The following is a 23251-nucleotide window of genomic DNA, read 5'->3' as shown; positions in this document are numbered from 1 at the left end:
TCATAGTACATAAAGACTACTATGGAACCTAAATGCGGTCTCTTTGCCTGTTAGGGAATAGAACTAGTCTTCAACTAGCCTGTCCGAACAGACAAAGTTCATGCTAATGAATTTGCTTACAAAATTTACCATGCTCAATTATATTGAGCACTCTCATTTTGGTGAATATGTCCATTTTCTGTAAGGGCTGGAAGGCACACGCCGTAAAAATGGTAAATAATCTGCTTGACTCTAACTCCAGACCAGATTCGATGTATAACGGCCGTAGGCAAGATTCAAGTCTGCAGTTGAGTTTTCAAACATTTCTGCGCCATGTGCTTTCCGGGAAGACTTCAAGCTTCATCATATCGTCGTGTCTAAAACTAGACAAACATTAAGTCAACTAAAACTCTGTTCCCTCGGGTTTGTCATAAAATGACACATTTGTTTAAATAAACTTCTATGACATCAAAAGTCATAGTTTTATTTTATCTAGATTGTTGATAGCCTTTTGTTCTGTAGACATAAAAAGATATGAACATTAGATACGGATGATGAAAATCACAAAGAACAAAAAAAAAATGTAACAAAATAATAAATAATGCAAAAAGGACAACGGAGATGGGCAGCAGCAGTAGAAATGATCATTATTTACATAGAAATGATGTATAAAGCACATACATCAACATATGGAGGCTATCCGCTTCTAAAAAAAGATAGAAACATCATTTTCATGAGATTTATGGTGATTAGAATATCTTTGTATTTTTGATGACGTCAAGTCTACATAAATAAATCATCCAGCAATAAAAATGATAATGAATGTTAAAAAAGGAATGAATTTTAATGGATAATTTTCAAACCATTTTGAATTTTTTAGTAACTTAAGCTGAAAGGTCATGATTAAAACTTCCGTTTTGGATTTCCAGTAATGATGCCAGGTTCCAACAATAATAATTCATGTAATAACGATTATTACGTCATAATTTTTGAAAAATTATTGTAGATAAAATGTAAAGTTTTATGTCTGTTGGGGATGTAGCCTGTCTGAATATGAATTTAGATGTGGAAATAAACTTTTTAGATCATATTATTACATGCTTGAGAATTTTTACATTATATAGACTTAACAAGAGTCTTAAACAATGTGTATACTATATCATGTGCCTTTTTGTAACTTTCAGGCAACAACATTTTATATATTGTGTCTCTAAGCTGCAACGCTTAAAGCAATTGACCCATTTCATTCACATATACTGATGTAATGTGTTGATGCTTCCGGAAAGTGGAGTATTTTGGTCAGACACCGATTCACATCGACATCCACCCCCAATTTCTTTTATTAATACAGTGATAAACAGTATGCTGCAGCATCTGTTCTCTGCAGCAAGCATTTCAATGCTATTGTTCTCCAGAAAATCCGCATATGCAGACCATTATTTACAAAAATAGACATTAAAAGTGTTTACTCATTAAGCTACATAATAAAGTCATTCAGACTTGCTGCAGGCTCATTTTTCACACAAATTCCATGAAAAGCACAAAGCACATAATATTTTATGAAGCTTACGACAACATGTAGTGAGTCTAGCTTACGTAATACAAATTTTGTCTGCTCACATAAGCATAAACTCATTTCGAGCATCTCAAACTAAGCTAAAATTTTTGTCATACTTGACATGAAAGGAACATTAAACCTTGAACTTTATTTTTCCTAGATGCACAATCGACGACCATTTTATTACGTAATCACCATAGATATACAAAAAGTTTTCAAAACTTTTTATTCAATTCCTCTCAATCATCACACAAAGATATTTTTCATCCTAATACCCACATCGAAATCTTGAATTTTTCCCATAAATAAAATATTCTCGTCAAGTGCCAAAAAACACAATCAATCTTGATCATTTCAAAAGTTGTTTCTCACTTTTTTCCAGCTGCTTTCTTATTTTTCCGTGTGCCATTTTTCTTGTGCCTTTTTGATTTGAGTTGAAAACTCAAACAAAAAAAATTTGCTCTATATTTGTGATTTCAAATTGGTTACGCTATGTGAAGTGAAGTGTGCGCTTCTGTTCACATTCGATTGAGTGTATTTTATGAGTCATGGCTGTAACATTAAGCATAGCTTTATATTATACATAGTTTTCAAATCTAGGTTTTGAATATCCTAGCGACACAAATGAAGAAGACTCTGTCATGGAGTTTTAAAGGCTCTGCTAAACTTCTTTTATTAAGACTAATTGGAAGCCGCCTCCGTTTGGCAGACATATGACCGTGGCGGAGCCTTCTTCATCTGAGTAACAGGTTGTGTCGTATTACTTTGAGGTCCGTTCTAACAACATTACAATTTGATTCCAATATTATGGCAATCTTGTACATCTTGTTCCTATTTCTCTCACTACACTCGAATAATCGAATTGTTCTTTAATCAGGCGCTACCCGAAGGCCCAATCATGAATTGATTTCGAGCATTGAGCAATTGAAGTATCTTACTTACTTACTTACTTAGCTGACCGATTAATTGTGATCCACGGCCTTCTTTGGTTTTCATCTGAAGCTGGATTTATCGCAGGCTACTGCCTACTTGCCAATGATTGTGACTTTATGAGTCAACAGATATTCTGTCAATTATCGATGCCAAGTGTTGAAGTATTTAAACTTACGAAAAAGGACAAATTTGTATGTGGTGGGATTTGAACTCACGACTTTCATATTATCACAACCAATTTGTATACTCAACTGTTTAAGGGTATTTTCGTCTTAACAGACAATAACCATACTCCAATAAATGATCATCCTTATGAGTATACTTAATAAATTGAATTGTATATGCTCAATTTTATGAGCATACTTTTGAGCATTTTTCTTATCTGTTCGGGTATTGATTGGTTTGTATACTTGTCCTACTTTCAATTTAAGATTGTCGAACATTACAGCACCAGACAAATTTAACAAAATAAGGAAACAACCAAAAGTGACCTTTTAAATCTAAAAAAAAATTTCCCGACCACCTATTCTATATTCGGAAACACTTAATATGTTTACTGTTTAAAATGCTTTAATTATATTAGCATCTTTACTCCCTGAGGTATTATAACAGGCAAAAGGGATCACTTAGCTCATTAGCAAAAGATACAATTCTTTCATCAAAGAGCCTTATGGGTGTTTCATCATGAAAAAAAGGTGTCTTTTGTAATTAGATTGACTCGACTTACTCAAAAGCTTCAAATTCCATCCAGAAGACTTTCATTACAAAAAAGTCGATTACGCCTACATTTAAGTTGCAATATCTTTAAATTCCTTCAAAAATGGCCATTTGGGGAATCAAAAGAAATGACGATTGATATTTACGTAGGACCAAGCAACAAGAAATTGTTTGCTAAAAGCAAATATTTGTCAGATAAATTACACTTTTCTGTCTTTTGGGGTCTTTTCATAATGTTGTCGAAATGCCAAACTTGGTTTCAAGATATAAACTGTCATTAGCTTGTATTTTAAGTAGGGTTTTTTAGATGCTTGATTTTAATGGAGCTACAAAAAATGTTTGTGTAGGAAAATGTTAATGTACGGTTATACGTATAAAGTTATTTTGGAATCACTTGGGAAACATTTGGCTGATCGTTATGGATAATAATGTCATTAATGCTTTTAAAGAGAAAATTGAAGCTTTTAGAAGACTTTTAGAAGCTTTTAGATGCTTTTATTGAGTATTTATTGATTTTTTTGGGGTTAAGTAGAAGTTTTGTCTATTATTTTACTTAGATTTAGTCATAAAGTTGCAAGCGGTTGTCAGGAGTAAAGCTTGATTCAGGACACATTCATGGAAGTTCATATCAATTGAAAGGGCTTCCGTAGATATGTAGGTCACCCATAGATAAGTAAGAATAGCTCATAAGTGACGTCAGCAAGAAACAACTGAGACTGTTATGGCGTCGGCCAAATAGCTAGAGATCTTTGATTCTTAAGTACTTACTTCGCTGGCCGTTCAGATTAATTGTGATCTATGACCTCTCTCAAATGGCGTCTAAAGCTGGTTCTATCGCTGGATTCCATCTCAGCAGCGAAAAAGCGGCGTTGGTAAAGAAGTTAGAGCGTCGAACTACCATTCTTACGAGCTGGGTTCAATCCCAGGGAAAGTCTAGTTGGATTCGGATGCTTTTTCGCTGTTCTAGTCACAATAACTCGATTTGTGTGATTCGCGACACACAATTTGTTGTTAGGTACGTTGTATTGATATACTTTGGGTCATGCAGCGTGCAGACTTGGGGAAAGCAAAACGTCCTTTAGGACAAAAAAAAGCTGGATTCCATCTGCGAATTACCAATTTACTAGTTCTCGATTGCTCTAGTCATCAATTCGTTCTGTACAACTGCATCATATACACATTGTGGCTAGTTGCATTGTATGATAATGCATGACATATTCTACAATCTAGACCGAGCAATTAATTATGTTCCAGTGAGAATTGACGATTAGTAAGATAGATTTTTTGGAGTATTAAGCTTATCAAAAAGTTAACTAGACAAAACAGCCGTGATTCATTTGTGTCAAAAATGATTCAATCTGATAAGCTTAAAAATGGATTAAAAATTTTGTTAAATGATTCATAAGCCACCTGAATCGAAAATTGTTCAAAAAACCACTTACGTATGATAACACATGATAGTCACTTGATCCCTCTTATCGTAATTTTTAAGGCATATTTATACAATTGACTTCTTAATCTCAATATCAGTCATAATTTAAAGCTTCCATACAATGAAATCCACAATTACAATTTTCACATTCCTCATCGTCATTGCTGTCATCCAAGCGAATCCAATTTCAGTAAATGGAAATAATATTGGACATATCGTAACCGTCGAAGTTAATGCAAATGTAATCCTTTCAAGTGATATTAATGTGAACATCATTACCGCTCTATTAGCTCTCTTAAATCAACAAGCCGCAATCGTCAACCCTCAAGCTAGTGGAAGTGATCAACAAACGTCTGATTTATCAAGCTTCATTACACCAGAATTGCTTAATGGAGTTAAAAACATCAAAATCACACCTGAAGTGATCGATGGATTGAAGAGGTTGATGAAGGTTAATGGAGCTATGAGATGATGGACTGGATTGTTATTAAATTTTAGGTTATAAATTCTCAATTTTTTCAATAAAATCTTTATGGTTTTAGGAATATTTGATTGGTTTTATGGATAGTTTACAATTTATAGTCAAATTGGTAATTCAAGGCATCTTGAAAGCCGTTAAGAACCTTCATGGACTTTGAAGGACATGTGGATTTAGTATGAAATCCGTAAGTCTGTATTTGTGTGCTCAAAAAGCACAAGTCGTTGAAATGAAGATGGCATTTGGTGAGAATGGTACTAGTCTAGGTCCAGATTCGATTAAATCCATTACCGGGACATTAATATGCATAATGTTGCTAGGGATGCATTGATCTTTCCAAGGTCAAATTTCAGAAAATCCAATTTTTGACCAACTTTTGACAGAGTTCTTCCGCATTATTTGCTCAAAATCCCCCAATTCCCAACTTATTGTGTTCAGTTACAAAGCATAAGTAAATATTTTTTTTTCTGAACTGTTTTTCATTTATCAAAAAATTCAATATTGGCATTATCAATACATTGTAACATATAACGCCTACACATCTGCATGACACATAATAAATCATCATCTTTTCATCAAATAAAATTCAATATTATGTCAGAATCAATACAAATTAATACGAATGAATGAATATATTTTGTACCTCAATTAATTTTATGTCTTGATAGCTTCTGTAGTTTTCAATAATGGGTAGTCTGAGGATGCAAAATTTTGTAAATGTGAAACATCATTATTTGACCCAATTTTTGTCCTTTAATCTAGCAGTTCGGTCAGTGGTGGGCAGCCTGATCGGCACATATTGATGGCAAGTCTCGACATATTAGTGAGTCACTGCACACAGGTTGTCCACCAGTCAATTAGATCGTTAACAAATGACGTATTAAGTTAAAATGAAGATTTTTGGAATATACAGTTATAATTCAACTCAAGTGTACTTAGGATAGTGTGAGGTAGAGTAACCTAGGATAGTCCTGCTTACCCGGGTAGGGTAGTGTAGGATATCCTGAGTACGATAAGAAACCGACATCAAATTGGTTGATAGATCTCTAAAATCGCTCTCTGAAAAGAACCTTAAATCTGATCGTAAACATTCAGCATAAATAAGCAGTGGTTACCCGGGTTGGACCCGTGTTCAATGCCAAGGAAAGTCTAGTTGAATTTTGGTGCTTTTATTCTCTTCTAGTTAAGTCAACTCGGTTTGTGTGATTCGCGATACTCAAATTTTGGTTAGCTCCATTGAATAGATATACCTTGGGTCAAATAATGTGCAGAGTTGGGAAATCTTTCGACTAATCTGGGCATAAACAACATTTGTACTAAAATGTGGTCATATAGCTCTCATGAGTAATATAGGTTGTGCTTAGTCGATCGTAATTCAAGCTATAAACTTGACTTTTATAGAACTTGCCATGCAATGTCTAGATTTCTTCCAATCGGGTCTTATAAAATGTCTACAAAAGAAGCAACTTCCTCATAAATCCCTATACATCATTTAGCAATAATCCCCCAACCTTACATAATGAAAACAATCTTTTCAGCCTTCCCTTATCAATAGAAATAATGAAATCATCATCTCAGCCACAAAGTACTCATTTCAATTAGATGGAACAGATTGAATTAAAAATTACTAAGCGAGATGCAGAAGGTAATTTCCTCATTTTCATTATAAGATGTCTGCTGATTTCGCAACAAAGAAGAACTGAGAATTTTTTATTGTTAGGAAATTGTTTTGCGTGGGAAGCTTTTGACAGGGGTTTTTTTGTGACAATAAAACTCGTTCTTTTTAATGGTAAACGAAAATTTTTTCATTCAACATTTTCAAAAGGAAATACGTGATGATAGTCTTCCCACACAAGGAAGGTTTACAACAATTTTATTTGGATTATGGGAAGAATAATAAGCAGACAAAGAAGACAACTGTGACGTAATAATAGAATTCAAGATATCTCAAGGTGTTTGTGGATGGAGAAGCTCATGAGCTTTAGGGGATTATTCATAAATGATGTTTTATCAACTTATGAACAGAGAGGCAAAACAGGCACCAGTGACAGGCAAAATCTGTACAATTTCTTGATAATTTGTATGGTTTCGTCAAAAACCATACAAATTATCATGAATTTATATGGTTTTGGCCTGTCACAGGCGCTTGTTTTGCGGAGTCGCAAAGTTGCTTATAATCTTCTTCCCTTCTTCTAGTACAGTGATTGACAACCTTGTTTGAAAGAATGCCGTAAAAATTGTTTGAACATGTCATGAACCATACGTCATGTGGGGTTTTGGTCGAGGCTTACCATCAAAGGGTGCCTCGAACAATAAAAGATTGCCAACCACTGATCACAACAGTGTTGGCAGGACTCCAAAGTGGAATCGACTCCTTAAAGACCATTAAATGTAGAGTTGCAAAACAGGCAACTGGTTCTTGGTAATTTGTATGGTTTTTCTTTTAAAGCCATACAAATCATCAGGAAATTGTACGGTTTTTATCTGTCACAGGTGCCTGTTATGACACTGATTAAATGTTTGAAAAAAGGAGTCCAGACTCCCAAAGTCCTACCAACTCTGGATCACAATCCTTCTTCTACTGTACTACGTCATTACTAAATTTCTCTATATAATGCTTCCATTATTCTCTCAGTTCTCATGCTATGAAGAGAAGAAAAATCGATACGAGAATGGAGCTATCCTTGTAGAATATTAAATTGAAGGTGCAAAGCTCCCGCTTTGTTAATAAATCGTGAACATTTTGTTTTTTCTGGAATAAATTTGCATTGTAAATTAATGAGATGCTGATAATTAATATCAGGTACTTACAAACTTCTCAATTTTTTTCTATACCAAGAAATCTTGATAAATTTGAAATTGAAACTTTAAGAAATGAATTTATTGAGGTTGTTTTTTTCCAAGAAGGACCTTTACCTTCGTCATTCAACTTTCTTGCTATCGTGAATATACCTACGATTCATATTTTTAGAAGAGAATCTTTATTTTTCATCTTAATCACTTCTAATACTGAATTTTAAAGATTAATTCAGCTTTGGGGAAGGTTCGGAGATTACCAAGAAATTGGGTAATGCTTAGGGTGTAGCAGGGATTAGAATTTTGTTAAGGTGTGCGAATTTTGATTCATAATTTTGATCGAATCATCCGAATGTCACACATTTAGGCAAGAATTGTAGATTTATAGATGAAAATGGTGGAATGAACCCGAAAGACACGTAATGACTCTGACTCCGAGTAGGATTTGGTCAGATCTGATCTCACGCTACAGTAACGCTGGTAAGAAGTTCGTCTATAGAACAGCATTACAGCTAAAGATTCCGTAAGATAGCGATTCCTGCGACTAGGTATCCTAATTCTTGAATTAGGACGATTGGGACGATTAGGACGATCAACTTGATTTCATAATACTATCGACCTGTCGGTCTCGTGACAGTGACTTTCTCATGTGTCTTGTCTTGTGAGCTAAAAAATTGTAGAAATTGCAGTTTTTGTGACCGTGTCTTACTTCCGTGTGAAACTTCACACTTCATGTAACTAGACCAATGCAGGATTACCTCAAACCAGCTAGCTAAACATTAAGCTTCTAATTGAAAATAACCAGTTCAAGCAACTCATAAAATATGCTAAAAATTTAATTCCACAATTTAAAGTCCATAAAAAACTCAACCACAAAGGAATTTTCATTTTCCTTCCATTCATGCCCTGATTTTTACGAGCAGATTATAAATATATGCATGAACGTTTGCATTTTTCTACATAAATAGAGTACATGCTTGTAACTGCATAATGTTAAATTAATGTGTAGAATAATAAACAACTATTTTGACGTAAATTCCCATCGTAATTTCTATGTTATCAAACTATACAGTGGATTACAGACTTGTAATGAATCACACTTTTGATTTCGACTCAATAGGATTACTCACGTTTTGTTTCTACTGATATAAAACACTCAGTCTTAAGCCTTTTATCATAATTCCCAATTTATATAAATACTCAAAAAAGTCCACATTTAAAATCAGTCAAAATTTAAAGCTTCAATCAAAAATATCACAAAAATGAAATTCACAGTCACAATTTTCATCGCTTTTGCTGCATTTGCTGCCATCAATGCCAATCCAATATCAGTCAGCAACAACAATGTCGGAGATATCGTAACAGTTGGAGTTAACGCAAATGTCCAAGCAACCAGCGACATTAATGTCAACATTATCACAGCAATTTTGGCTCTATTAAATCAACAAGCATTAATTGTTAGTCCACAAGCAGCTGGAGATGTTCAACCATCAAGTTTAATCACATCAGATGTGATCAGTGAAGCTAAAAATATCAAAATTACTCCGGAGATGATTGAGGGATTTAAGCAGATGTTGCAACAATATCAGAAGTGATGAGTTGGACTTGACAACGAGGTTATCCCGGGTGGAACAGGCTGCGATTAGTCTAGTCATAAACTTGACATTCTATGGCAAGTTGCACAAATGTCAAATTTGTTAGTAGATGTATGGTCACGAAGTCAACCATTCCACAGACCTTACCAACAAATGCCAAAACCATGTAACTCGTTACATATTTAACAATAAAAAATATAAAAACTTTGTAATTCACACGATTGCAAACAAATTACTTTCCAGAGATTCCGATCTCGTTCCTTTAACAATTCCAACAACATGTACATATGTGCTGCACATGTAGCACGTTTCATGTAATTTAATATTCGATGGATATATCAATGTACACAACATAAATCAAGGGTCAGACACTATTTTTAAAATTGTAGAAATTGCAATTTCTTAAAATTTGTATGAAGAAATTGTAAAAAATTTGATTTCTACAATTTTTACAATTTCTCTTAGAAAAAAATTGTGAAATTGGATTTTTACAATTTCTACAATTTTTACAATTTTTTGTATGGAAAAAATTGTGAAAAATTGTAAAAATTGTAATTCTTTTTGATTTTAACTGAAAATTTTTTCAAGTCTTTAAAAAGAGAAAAATATTTTTTCAGATTGCTTTCTATAATTTTTGATGATACTAATGACTATAATGACAAAATATAATATTTTTCATTTAATTTATATATTTTTAATTATTTACACTTAGAAAGTGCTGTTAAAAACACTGAAATTCATAGTTATTCGTTTTGATTTTGGGTCGATTTCCTTAAAACAAAGCGAGAACTCTGAAAAATTCTATTTTCTATTTATTTTTCTCTAAAAATTTGTTGCAAAGCAATGAAAAATGAATTGATTTTCTTATATTAGGATTAAAAACCACCTCGGAAAAGCAAATTTTGGCCTCAGGTTTCTTATTAGAGGCGAAAAATCTCGCAGAAAAGCTGAATTTTGCCTCGAGTTTCTTATTAAGACCGAAAAGCTTCTCAAAAAAGCCGAATTTTGCCTCGGGTTTCTTAATAAGTTCGAAAAACCTCTAAAAAACCGAATTTTGCTTCGGGATTCTCATTAAGGGCGAAAAACCTCTCGGAAAAGCCGAATTTCGCCTCGGGTTTCTCATTAAGGGCGAAAAACTTCTCAAAAAAAGCCGAATTTCGCCTCAAGTTACTCATTAAGGGCGAAAAACTTCTCAAAAAAGCCGAATTTCGCCTCAGGTTTCTTAATAAGGGCGAAAAACTTCTCAAAAAAAGCCGAATTTTGCATCGGGCTTATCATTAAGGGCGAAAAACTTCTCGGAAAAGCCAAATTTTGCCTCGGGTTTCTCATTAAGGGCGAAAAACTTCTCAAAAAAGCCAAATTTCGCCTCGGGTTTCTTACTCGAAGTGAAAAACCCATCGGAAAAATCAAATTTTCTATTGAATTTCTTATATTAGACTGAAAAATCCACAGGAAAACCAAATTTAGGCTCAATTTTCTGTTACTAAGGTGAAAACCCTAAAATAATGAATTTATACGCTTTAATTTCTATTGATTATCGAAAACACGTGTAGCATAATAATTCCATAAAAATTGTAAAAATAAAATTTTTCTCAATTTTTGTATGAAAAGAAATTGTGAAATTTGATTTTTACAATTTTTACAATTTTTATATGGAGAAAAATTGTAAATTGCAATTTCTACAATTTTTACAATTTCCATATGGAAGAAATTGTAAAAATTGGATTTATAAAATTTTTCAATAGTGTCTGATTTTTTTTTTAAAATAAACTTTTTATTCATTAAATTTTTAACTTAATTATGTACAAAGTTTGGATACATTTTATTTGTATTTAAATTTTTAAAGGATTCTGACTTATCGCCTTCATCACTTAGTTTTTGATTTTATTTTGAAATTGTTTTGCTTTAATTTATGTTGTGGTTTATTCGGTGTTTCGCGACGCAAGACGAGTGTTGAAGTTCGCTTGCAACTTTCCGACGTAGTCCTCAATAGAGGGTATTTTTGCTTCAGTATGTAGATCTGATATCCTTTCATATCTTGTTTTGTTGAGAACAATTCTCAAGAATTTGTTTTGTAGTACTTGTAGTTTTTGTAGATGTGTTTTTGCCATCCGTTCAAATGCTGGACAGCCGTATGTGAAGATGGGTCTCACGGCTAGCTTGTAGATGAGAAGTTTGTTTCGAACGTCGAGATGTGAGTTCCTGCTGATGAGGGGATAAAGTAGTCTTAGTGCAGTGTGAGCTCTGTTGGTCACATATTCTACATGCTGCTTTAATGTCACTCTCTTGTCGATTATCATTCCCAGATATTTAGCTTCGGTTTCCCATTTGATGTTTTCGTTGAGGAATTTGATGTTGTCTCTTGGAAGTTGCCTGGAGTACCTATTTGTGATGAATAAGGCTTGAGTCTTCTGTTTGTTGAGATTTATTTTCCATTTGTTCATGTATTGTTGTACTTTTCTTCCAGTGTGTTGTAGATGTGTTACAATATCGGCTGAGTTTTCTGCAGAATGATACAATGCAGTATCATCTGCGAAGAGTGCGATATTGTTGGTTGTTTCTCTTACAATATCATATGTGTAGATGTTGTAGAGAGTTGGTGAAAGCACTGCTCCTTGTGGTACTCCGAATTTGATTTCATTGGTTTCTGAGAACTGACCTTTAATAAAAACTGAGAAAGTTCTTTCACTTAGGAAAGATCTTACAGTTTTTATAAGTGGTAGTGGAAACCCTAATTTGATCATTTTAAACAAGAGTCCGTTATGCCAGACTCTGTCAAATGCTTTCTCCACATCTAGGAAGATCATTCCTGTTGATTTCTTCCTGCTTATGTTTTCCTTTGCTGTTTTGATTACTTTGATGAGTTGGTGAGATGTTGATCGTCCTGTGCGAAAGCCACACTGTTGAGTCGGAATGATGTTGTTGTCCTCCAGATGCTCGTTTATTCTATTCAGCAATACTCTCTCCAATATTTTGCTTAGGGAACTAAGCAAGCTTATTGGCCTATAGCTGCTCACTTCGTTTGCTGGTTTGCCAGGTTTTGGGATCGGGATTACTTTAGCTTTTTTCCAAACTTTCGGAAAATAGTTAAGTTTGAGACACGTGTTGATGATGAACTTCAAATATTCGAAGCCTTTTGGTGGAAGATTTTTGAGGAGTATGTTGTTGACATCGTCTAATCCTGGTGCTTTAGGATTTTTCAGATTTCTTACAATGTATGAGATTTCCTCTACATTTGTAAGTTCTGTGCAGTCACTATTTTCTCCTTCCAATGTTTCCTTCACTGCGTTGTCTACTTCCTGGGTATGTGCTGGGTTGTTGTCCTCAAGTGGATTTTCGTGAGCTTTACGAAAATAGTCACTGAGAACGCTGGCTTTTTCCTTATTAGTGATGAATGTTCTATCTGCATCAATCAGCGGTGGCATCGATTTTGAACCTTTCTTGCAATGCTTTGCAATCCTCCAGACTGTTTGGTTTGATGGTTGGATTTCTGAAAGCCGCTTATTCCAGTTTGTATTTTTGAGTTCCTTAATTTTGTCTTTGATGACTTTCTGTAGGATGTTTAATTCAGTTTTGATTTGATTATCTCTGCTACGTTGCCATCTTCGTCGAAGACTTCTTTTCGTCCTGATTAAGTCTTTGATTTCTGGTGTGAGCTTTGTCGATTCAAAGTTGATCTTTCTCTTCTTCACAGTTTTGTTTCTTGAATCCATGATGAGTTCTGAGAATACTTTGATATGATGTTCTATCTCCTCTACGGTGTTACATGGGTTTTCCAGAGTGCTGTCTTCGATGCGACGAGTTATATAAGATTTAAATTTTTTCCAGTTGGCATTTCTGTAGTCATATCTGTAAACTGTGTTGTCTGTTCTGTCAACTTTGGATGTCCTGATTTGAAAATACACAGCGCAATGGTCACTCATTGCCTCTGTGCATTTTAGTTCTGTAGTGTTCAGACTGGAATTTGAGAGCATTAGGTCGATTGTTGATACAGATTTCGTCGGATCTTCTGGATAATACGTTGGTGAATCGGGGTAGTAGATCATGAACTCCCCGGACATATCCTGTAGTATTGTCCCGGCTTTGTTTGCTACGTTGCAATTCCACTCTCGATGTTTTGCATTGAAGTCTCCGCAGATGTAGTAGTTTCCTCTGATGTTTGTTATTTTGTTGATGTCATCTCTTAGATGATCGTCTATTTCCTTCCTTTGCTTCCTCCTGGAAGATAGACGGAGAGGATGTGGCAGCTTATTGATTCGTTGATGAAGACTTTTATTCCGATGCATTCTATTAGCTTTGTGTTGTAACTTGGTTGAAGCTGATGTTTTAGATTTCTTTTGACAATGATCGCAACACCACCTTTTGGTCTATCAATGCGATCAAATCGATGAATTACGTAGTCAGGATGCGAGTCTACTTTGGAGTTTGGTTTTAGGAATGTTTCCGATATGCACGCAACATCAACGTTTTGCATGCTGAGGTAGTCGAGAAATGCTAACATCTTATCTGCAAGGCTGTTAGCATTCCAGTAAATTACGTTGATTCTTTGGTGACTACAATCCATGTTGACTCATGTAGATTTTGGCAACTTTTTGGCCGATGGCTTGTTGTACCTGTTCCTCTTTTAGGTACTCTGGCTTTTTGGTGATGATTTCGATGAATGAGTTGATGAAGAACATGCATTCATCGATTGTGCCTTGGGCTGGTGAAATTTGTTCCTTTGTATTACCACTGGATGAAGGTTCAGGATCGACCTTGTTTGTTTCCAAGGTTAGTGAATTGAAGTCTAGGTCCATAATTTCTACAACCTGCGTTGAGTTCTGTTGATGATTGTTATTGGTCTTTGGCTTTGACCTGTTGTTATTTCCATTCCTTCCCCTTCTCCTGTTTCTTCGTGTTTTGTTTTGATTTCCTGATTTGAGGGTTTCTGTTGTGGATGATTATTTTGCGATTTTATGGTGACTGGTGCGGAGGTTTCAGAAGCTGGTTTTCTAGATGTTGTTGGTACCGGTTCTGGGATACTCCTAGCTGGTCTTTGTGATGTAAATTGATCAGATCCGCCTGATCGTTCACCTGCTTTTGATGTTGGTGGAGCATTCCTTTGTCCAGCAGGATTTCGTGGAATCCTTTGTTGTTCACCTGATGGTCTGTTTTGATTTCGGTTGTTGTCGTTCGTTGATTTAGCTTTCCACTTCTCGATTATTTGTTTCCTGATGTTGCATTCTTGTGAGATTGCTGTATGTTTCTCGCCGCAGAAGTGACACTTTAGTTTTTCGGTTGGGACCTTGTTGGTTTCAATCGAAATGTAAGGACAGGTTTTTGAATCATGCTGTTCAGAGCATCTGAAACAGATTAGTGGTTTGTTACAACCACGTTGTCCATGACCAAACTGCAAACATTTCGAACAGAAAGAAGGTCCGTTACGCCTGTTGTTGTATTTAGCCCATTTTACTTTGAAGCCGTAGACACAGTTAACCTTTCGAAGGTTTTCCAAAATGTTACCTTCCTGTACTTTATTAAAATACAGAAGGTAGTTCTGGTCGTCGTCGTTTTCGTGTCTCCTTTGTTTCATTGTCATTTTGACAATTTTAACTGGTGATATGTTTTCCGTTTTCAACTCCTTTTCCAAGTCTACGATCTCCATCATTGGAAGTCCGTAGAGCACGAATTTCATCTGTGGTTCCTGGTTTGCATAGGTGTGAAAGTGGTGTTGTTTTTCTCTGAGGAGTTTGATGAATCTGTCGTAGTCGTCCCAACTCTCCGTTGATACAACTTTTGTTTTGAGTTTATCCTTTTTGACGTTGATCATAAAACTCCTGGGTTGGTTGTTGATCTGGTTCATCAACCTTCTGATCTCCTGTCCTCCACCACTAGTTATATGGATCGGTGGTGGTTTTGGTTTCTGCTGTGATGTTAGGTTGTTGTCTTTCGATGATGATGCTATTTCACTTTGTTTTGTTTGTTCTGGTGCTTTGCTGTTATCTCCGCTGAAGTTAAAAAATCTGTCATCGTACAGATTCATCCTGGCATTTGAGAAGTCAAATTGTTTTTTGTTGTCATCTTTCTTTTTGCTAGCACTAGATATCTTTTTGGCTGGCGCACTGAAGATTTCAAGTTGGCTGCGACGTTTTTCTGCCCTTAATGGTTGGACGAATTGATCCATTGTTGTCTGTTTTGTTTTGAGATTTTCCATCTCAATGTCATGTTGCTTTTCGTTGTTTATATCCTCGGTGATGAGAGTTGTCACGGGTGCTGAATCTTGTTGTTGAGATTCAGGTTGTTTTTCCGAAAGTTTTTGGTTACTTTCCTCGTTGTTGAGATTTGTTGTTGTTTCTACCATTTTGCCGAACAAGTCAAAACACGTCTGAACAAGTTGAACTGAGATTCGAAACTTTAATCTCTGTTGTTGTTATCTGGAGCTTTTGAGAATTTTGAATTAATTGCGGAGCGAATCAAAAACACGTCTGTTCCCTTTGACGGACCGACGTGAACTGTGGGCAATAGTGTCTGACCCAACATAAATATTTCATGCATCGTAGAGATAACGATCATAGTGATGAACCATACACAATTTTTTACTTCTTTTACTTCCAAAAAAAAAAACAACGAAAATAAAAAGGAAGGAAAAAGTTAAATATTGCGTATGTCTTTCCTCAAGCGCCGACATTTGTACGTAGGAAGAAGAGTAAATTCATGTCATGCTTTCCATTATCAGCGTTGAATTTCCATTTCAATGCACACTTCATAATGATTCTAAATTAAGATATAAAGTCTTATTTAAAATAGAAGCAAATAAAATGCTTTTAGAATAGAATTTATGCTTCCTTTGAGATGTTACTGTGCGTAATATCAATAAATTTATGTTGAAATTGGGAAAAATATGAAGAAAATTCTTAAAGTTTTTTGAGGATTAAGTTGGATTCTTGACTGTATTTAAGGCGAAATCGTTATTTTGCATTGTTTCTCGGATGAAACAGAGTGCGATTAGTTGGTCGTACGTCTGACTTGAGTCTCTACATTCAATTTTAACCTTTCATACAACTTTAATGATGATAATTGTTATAACGTTCATTTGAGATTTGAATAATATTCATTTATACATAGTTGAAAACCCCTTTTCATACAAAAGTTCACTCTGTTTTTGAACTTTGATGAATAAACACGATTGAAAATAAATAAGAGAATTTTTCAATAAGAATTTGGATGTTTAAATCCATAAAAGCTTTAATTTCACTAAATTTTGACTCAAAACTTGTCTTTTGCTTCAATTGACCTACAAAAAAGCATTTACAACAACTTAATTAAGCCAGTTATTAAGTTTTCAATGTTAAATTCATCACTTCCTACTCTCTGGTTCCGCTCATACTAAATTATGAATGAATTACGTTTCCTAAGGGTTGAAAATGTTTTCAAATGAACAATTATTAAAATTATAACCCGATTTTTGTGAAACAATAAAGTCAAAAACCACAAATTCTATAAATATCCTATTAAATTTTTATTAATATCTATTTTTAACATTAATTCTTTTGTGGATTATTGTGTACAATACTTATTATATGAGTATTCAATCTTTCTTTTCGTGTGAAACACTTACCGCATGAATCGCACTTGTATCTTTCGGCACTTAAACATTCCAAATCTCGTTTGTGCTGCTGAAATGCCTTTAGTGTATGAAATGACTTCTTACATCCACACTTTTCATCCCGACACATAAACACTGTTATTTCGACTTCATTTATAGCACAGAGTTCGCTGTTACGATTAGTATTTGGATTATCAACAAGTAATGAGCATTGAATTGCAACGTCTTTGCATTTTGGGGTAGACTTTGGATGAAGACTTTCTTGACTTTGTTTAGTCAGCAATCTATCTTTTGTTAAGCGTCTTTTCTTCGTTCCAAAATCTTCATTATCATCCATTTGCGATTCTTTTTTATCTCTATTTTAAAAATGAGGAAAAATATGCTTAATATCTTCATTAAAAAGAATATGCGACTTTGGAACATTATAAAATTCAAAAATATGTACTTACTTTCTTTTGAAAATTGTAGATGTTGCCTCTTCGATGTCTTAGTTAAGAATGAAATTTTTTATACATATTCACATAGCTTCACATTACGTCATATGGCTTCATATACCTTCACGTGACATCGCATAGCTTCACATGACTCCATATGGCATCACATAGCTTCACATGGCTTCACATTACACCCCCTATTCCACCTGATACCCCTTCAATTTCAGCTTCACATGGCTTCACAAAATGGCTTCAAACAACTTCCGTTCTTGTATCCGCATAGCAATTTGGGTGTTTATATATACTACAAAATCAAAAATAGAATAAAATCTATTTTGGGAGTAATTGAATTTCTGATTGTTAACTCACAAGCAGGTTGTGAAAACAGTCCTCGGGGTAATTTATATTACAAAATAATATTATTGCGTATTCCACACAATTTCATATGAATTGTTGATGGTTTGGTGAATGAAGCTTTAATAAGGTTCAAAAATTCTTACTTATGGAGTATGTTAAGGATCTTTCAAAAAGGCACCTCCACTGGCGGATCCTCCACAATGGAATCCTGGCAACTCTGAATTGTAGCTTCATTGGAAAAAGTCGTATTTTTAAAGCTTGAAACTTGACATTTACGTAAATTGTCTGAACAGAAAAAATTCGGTCAATTTCAGTTCTCAAATTGAAAACCGACCAAAATTTAGTACATCATGTACCCGTCAGGGCATCCTCACATCTTGCTATCAACGGGAAAACGTAACGACACCCTTGCGACCATTTTGCCACTCGGGTAGCTAGTTTATAATTAAACATACAGTCTCCTAATTCAAGTCTACACCATTACAAGTTATTAAGTGACAAAACTAGACCATCATCCAAAAAGTACATTTCCACATAAATTGTTTATCTTTTATGTATTCTACTAATAACTTCTACATGTGCTTTCCTAATAACTTCCCAAAAGATGCTCAATCAACAAAAGATTAGAATAATGACCACAATTTCCTCTCTTAACAGCATCAAAGTCAAATCTCATTGATAATTTATGGGATCATTAACATCAATAAAACGACTAATTAAGCAACTTTATACTCGTAATTTGATTGAAGCAAGCAGATCTATGAATCATGTCTATATACAGCGAAAAATCAATGAAAAAATCGATTTTAAGCTTTGCAAATAAAATCTCCTGAATAAAAGATGATCCTTAATTTTTCCAAGATTCTCTAGTATTGTTGAATACGGAATCACGAACGATTGTAAATCAAATTAGATTTTTGAAGAGCAGCTTGATATTTTATCGTTAAGAAAGCTCTTGAATTTGATGAATCATTCTTTAATTGGATTTTATTTTTCAATGTTTTATATTTTTTGAGGGTTTGGTGGTCGATAAGGGATTAATGGGATTTTATATCTGATAATATTGACGCTGATTTCTGTTATGAATTATAATTCGCAGTCAGGGGCGTATTCAGAGGAGTCAAAGAGGTTATCCATCCTTTTTGGACGAAAGATCTTCAATTTGTTAGGTTTTTCGAGTCAATCCTACTACAAGAAGACAAAAGTACGTTCTAACTATTTAGTTGCATGTTAATGGCCAGTTGATGACCAGTTCTAACCTATTTTAGTCCAAATTCAATCAAATACATTTCTGGATTCATCCACAGCTGGTACTCGTTGCTCATATGGCATTTTGCACATTACTCTTATGAGACTTGAGATTTATTGACATTAAAACTTTATAGTTCAATGTTGGGAATTGTTGTACACTTAGAGGATATACTGTTATCTTCTGCATTGTCTGCAATGTACAGTCCACAATAAATTTTATCGTTTAATCTTCTTATTTTCTTAGAAGTAAAGTATGAGCATTTTTCATATATTGTTTGAAATATTAAAAATAATTTTAAAGGGATTTCCTTAGTGTTTTATAGTTGGACAAAAATATGTCAGAACTAATCATCAACTAGGCATTAACTTGCCACAAACTAGTTATAACGTACTTTTCTTCTCTAGGGAACGATCTCATTTCATTGACAATCTACACTAAACTGATGTTTTAAATTAAATGATAATTAAGTGCCAATCCTCGGCAATGATATAATATTTCTTATCAATTTTCAAAGGCCTGACTTTATAGTTTATTGCCTCAAATAAACTTAATTTGATAATGATAATGATTCATACCCGAGCGACACAAATGAAGAAAGCTCCGCTAAATCTCTTCCACTAATACCAAATGGAAGCCGCCTATATTTGTCCGCTTTATGAAAGCCAAACTAGTCAAAATCCTAGTCAACTTGTGATTTCATGTAATCCAGACCAATTTGATTCGTAAAAAACTTTTCGTTAACTTCAGAAGACCTATTTCCAAGTCAAGAGACTATAAAACTAATCTAACTCATCTATATCTTCCCATCATATTTGATAAACATTTTTCAGTGATAATAGACAGATGTTCAAATATCCCGGTACATTAAAGAACACTACATTGCACAGTAACGACAGATAATGTATATATAGCAACTACTTAATAGACTAATGTTCTCTTGAGTGTCATCGGACGAATTGTGAGACAAAAATTTAGTAACTTATCCATAATATTCACTTGTGCATTGTTTTCGCATCCAAAAGCTGTAATCAGCACAAAAGCACATTGTTGTGTCTAATCATCATGCATTCCATCACATTACTCACAGTAAAACACAAACAATTCATAAAAATTAATCTCAATGACTTAATACTAATAAAAATTTCTAATCTTTCAGTTGCAGGCTATCCAAAGCAGCCCCAACACATCACCGCCATCTTATAAATCTCAATAAGTGAAACAAAAAAGAAAACAGCCATGATTAATATCGCTGGAGTCATCAGTATTACAATTTTTTATTTGCTTATTCTATTTGTTGGAATATGGGCAGGACGTAAAAAGGCAGAAGGAAATGATTCGGAAGAGGAAGTTATGCTTGCGGGACGGTCCATTGGTCTATTTGTGGGAATATTCACAATGACAGGTAAGAGATGTGTTGATAAATATGAAAAATTATTGAGGAAGAAGATGGTTTAAAGCAGGGTTGGAAAGTGTGTGTTTTTGGAAGTGAAGGAAAAGTTGATTCTTTTAAGCTTTTATAATTCAAGCGATCAATCTCTTCTATCTTCCCTTAATCCTAATGACCGACTCTAATCTATAATCGATATCTGCTAAATCAGCTACGAAGTAAGAAGTTAAACCTGGATGAGGAGTCATGCAATAGGTAGACAGATAACTTGACGGACAAATATGTCTGTAATTGTTAACATGAGCTGCAGTTTGCGTCAAAATGAACCAAAAACAGTCATCACGGTACCGAGAAGTTGCCCACTGCGTATTGTCTTCAACGTGAAAAGGTATTGGTGTCCTAGCGATTATCCTGGAAAGCTATCGACATACTTACTACGTTAACCGAACAAATCAGCTGTGATTCATGATCTCTTTTAGATGGCATCTGAAGCTGGCTCAATCGCTGGTTGTCCTTTCCCAATTAGCAATACCTAATGCTGCTTTGCTTTATTAACGGCGTAGAAAAGGCATTAAATCAGGCTCCATTTCGGCCTGACCTGAGGCTGATCATGCTTAAACGCAGAACCACGTCAAATTCTTTGCTGTTTCTATGACATGTGCTTTCTAAGTAAAAATCGAGTGTAGCAAAATACTTACTTACTTCTCAGACCGTACAGATCAGTTGATATCAATGACCTCCCTCAGATGTCGACTAAAACCAGCTCTATCGCTGGTTACAGTTTGCCAATTTCCGATTCCAAATGCAATATAGCAAAATAGGAATACATAAACCTTCAACAATAAGCTCTTCCATCCCAAAAACACTCAATTCCCATCTCTGCATACCTAATAGTTCAATTTCATCGTAAAATGCCATTTTCTTCTCATTTTTTATATATCAAAAATTATCATATAAAATGAATTTAAGAGTATTGTCATGGAATAATATATACAAAAAATTGAAATTGTCATTGCTGATAATTTCCATAAACGTGCTATGAAACATTTTATGTGCATAAAAAAATAATAAATTTGCATCATATGAGTACGATAGTACACATACATGAGCATGTATGAACGTAGAACAAATTTTTACGTCATATCCTTCACACTTTTATGTATATCTCACGTACAACTTTTGTATTTTTTTTTTATCTTGCAGCAACGTGGGTCGGTGGTGGCTATATAAACGGTACAGCAGAAGCTATTTACACAAATGGATTGGTATGGTGTCAAGCTCCATTTGGATATGCACTAAGTTTAGTTTTTGGTAAGTTTTGAGAGCTAAACATTTATTTGAAAAAAGTTAGTCGTTCTGCACAACATCCACAGACAGATTTTTCATCCTTAATATAAATCCACAAAGCTTTAAGACCAAAATGGAAGTTCAATAAATTATCCAGTTTTGTGGTGTCGTGTCTACGACGTGAGAAAAGCGCATCGCATCATAAATCACTGCTTATGTTCGTCGCATCCATAATTCACAGTAATCTAATAATTCTCAAGCATATCTGACTCCCATGGGGAGAATAAGACTGTCTACAGCATTTAAAAATGTGTCCTAAATCAAGGAAATCCAAATTGATTTCATATTCGTGTGTTGGATGAAAGGTTTTGTGGATAAGACATGTGCTTTTGGCATTGCCAATAACAGATATGCTGGTAATCATGAATATGCACTTGAATTGAACTTTAAAGTTCATTAATTTTAATAAGGATATCAAATATTGATAGAAAATGCAATGTCTAGTTCTAGTACATCAAAATAGAAATTTCATGCATACAGTCATGAGATTCTCGACAATCCATAGCTTTTCTCCACTCCAATAACATCATCGTATGTGAAAACAATGCAGATGAAATTCCATTTACCTTGAAACTTAATCTCAAATTCAAATCCTTTTAAAATTGATATTTTCATCTTATTCCTATACATAGGCGGTATGTTCTTTGCAAATCCAATGCGAAAGCAAGGTTATGTGACGATGTTGGATCCATTGCAAGACAGCTTCGGTGAGCGTATGGGCGGTTTGCTATTTTTACCCGCATTATGTGGCGAAGTGTTTTGGGCAGCTGGCATATTAGCAGCATTGGGTAAGTTTGTGTGATCTCAAATAAGGTATGAAGTTTTGGACATTAATTTGATAATTTTGTTTGACAGGCGCAACATTAGCTGTAATTATTGATATGGAGAAGGAGACATCTGTCATTTTCTCAGCATGTATTGCTGTTTTTTATACGCTCTTTGGTGGTCTATATTCGGTCGCCTATACAGACGTCATACAGCTGTTCTGCATATTTATTGGATTGTGGATGTGCATACCGTTTGCATGGACAAATGATCATGTGAAGCCATTATCTGGTATGGAGGTTGATTGGATTGGTGAGATTGGCGAGAAGAAGTTTTGGTTCTATTGCGATTATGGATTGCTGCTTATTTTTGGTGGCATACCATGGCAGGTAAGACTATATTGTCAATTTAGTGCTGAATTATTACTATTCTACATGCCACGTAATATTTTATTCAAGGTTTATTTCCAAAGAGTTTTGTCAAGTAAAACAGCCGGACGTGCTCAAATCTTATCATATGTTGCAGCATTTGGATGTCTCCTTATGGCAATTCCACCCGTTCTTATCGGAGCAATTGCCAAAGCAACACGTAAGACAAAAAATATCTATCATGAGATTATTTTTTATAAATTACATC

The 23251-nt window shown here is 34.5% G+C and overlaps 1 protein-coding gene and 1 long non-coding RNA gene across 2 annotated transcripts in view; one reads left to right on the top strand and one right to left on the bottom strand.

Annotated features, from left to right (window-relative positions):
• Positions 1-23251, top strand: part of ChT (choline transporter) — a 39428-nt gene that overhangs the window by 13302 nt on the left and 2875 nt on the right. The window contains exons 2-6 of the mRNA XM_070653108.1: positions 20273-20518; positions 21707-21814; positions 22483-22638; positions 22706-23004; positions 23074-23203. Of these exons, the coding sequence (XP_070509209.1) occupies positions 20353-20518; positions 21707-21814; positions 22483-22638; positions 22706-23004; positions 23074-23203 (859 nt within the window). The 5' untranslated portion in view covers positions 20273-20352. The remainder of the gene's footprint in view (positions 1-20272; positions 20519-21706; positions 21815-22482; positions 22639-22705; positions 23005-23073; positions 23204-23251) is intronic.
• LOC139100891 (uncharacterized) lies at positions 17019-18623 on the bottom strand. The gene is made up of 3 exons (XR_011545480.1): positions 17877-18623; positions 17523-17811; positions 17019-17429 (listed from the first exon to the last, which is right to left on the bottom strand). It is a non-coding gene; the product is annotated as an uncharacterized lncRNA (long non-coding RNA).

The sequence above is a fragment of the Chironomus tepperi genome, unplaced genomic scaffold (genome assembly GCF_022539635.2).
Source record: "Chironomus tepperi strain 1889 unplaced genomic scaffold, CSIRO-AGI_Ctep_v1 contig_8, whole genome shotgun sequence".
In the NCBI taxonomy this organism is placed as follows: Eukaryota; Metazoa; Arthropoda; class Insecta; order Diptera; family Chironomidae; genus Chironomus; species Chironomus tepperi.
Note: the sequence above shows the minus strand (reverse complement) of the source record. Positions and strands in the feature narration are given on the sequence as shown.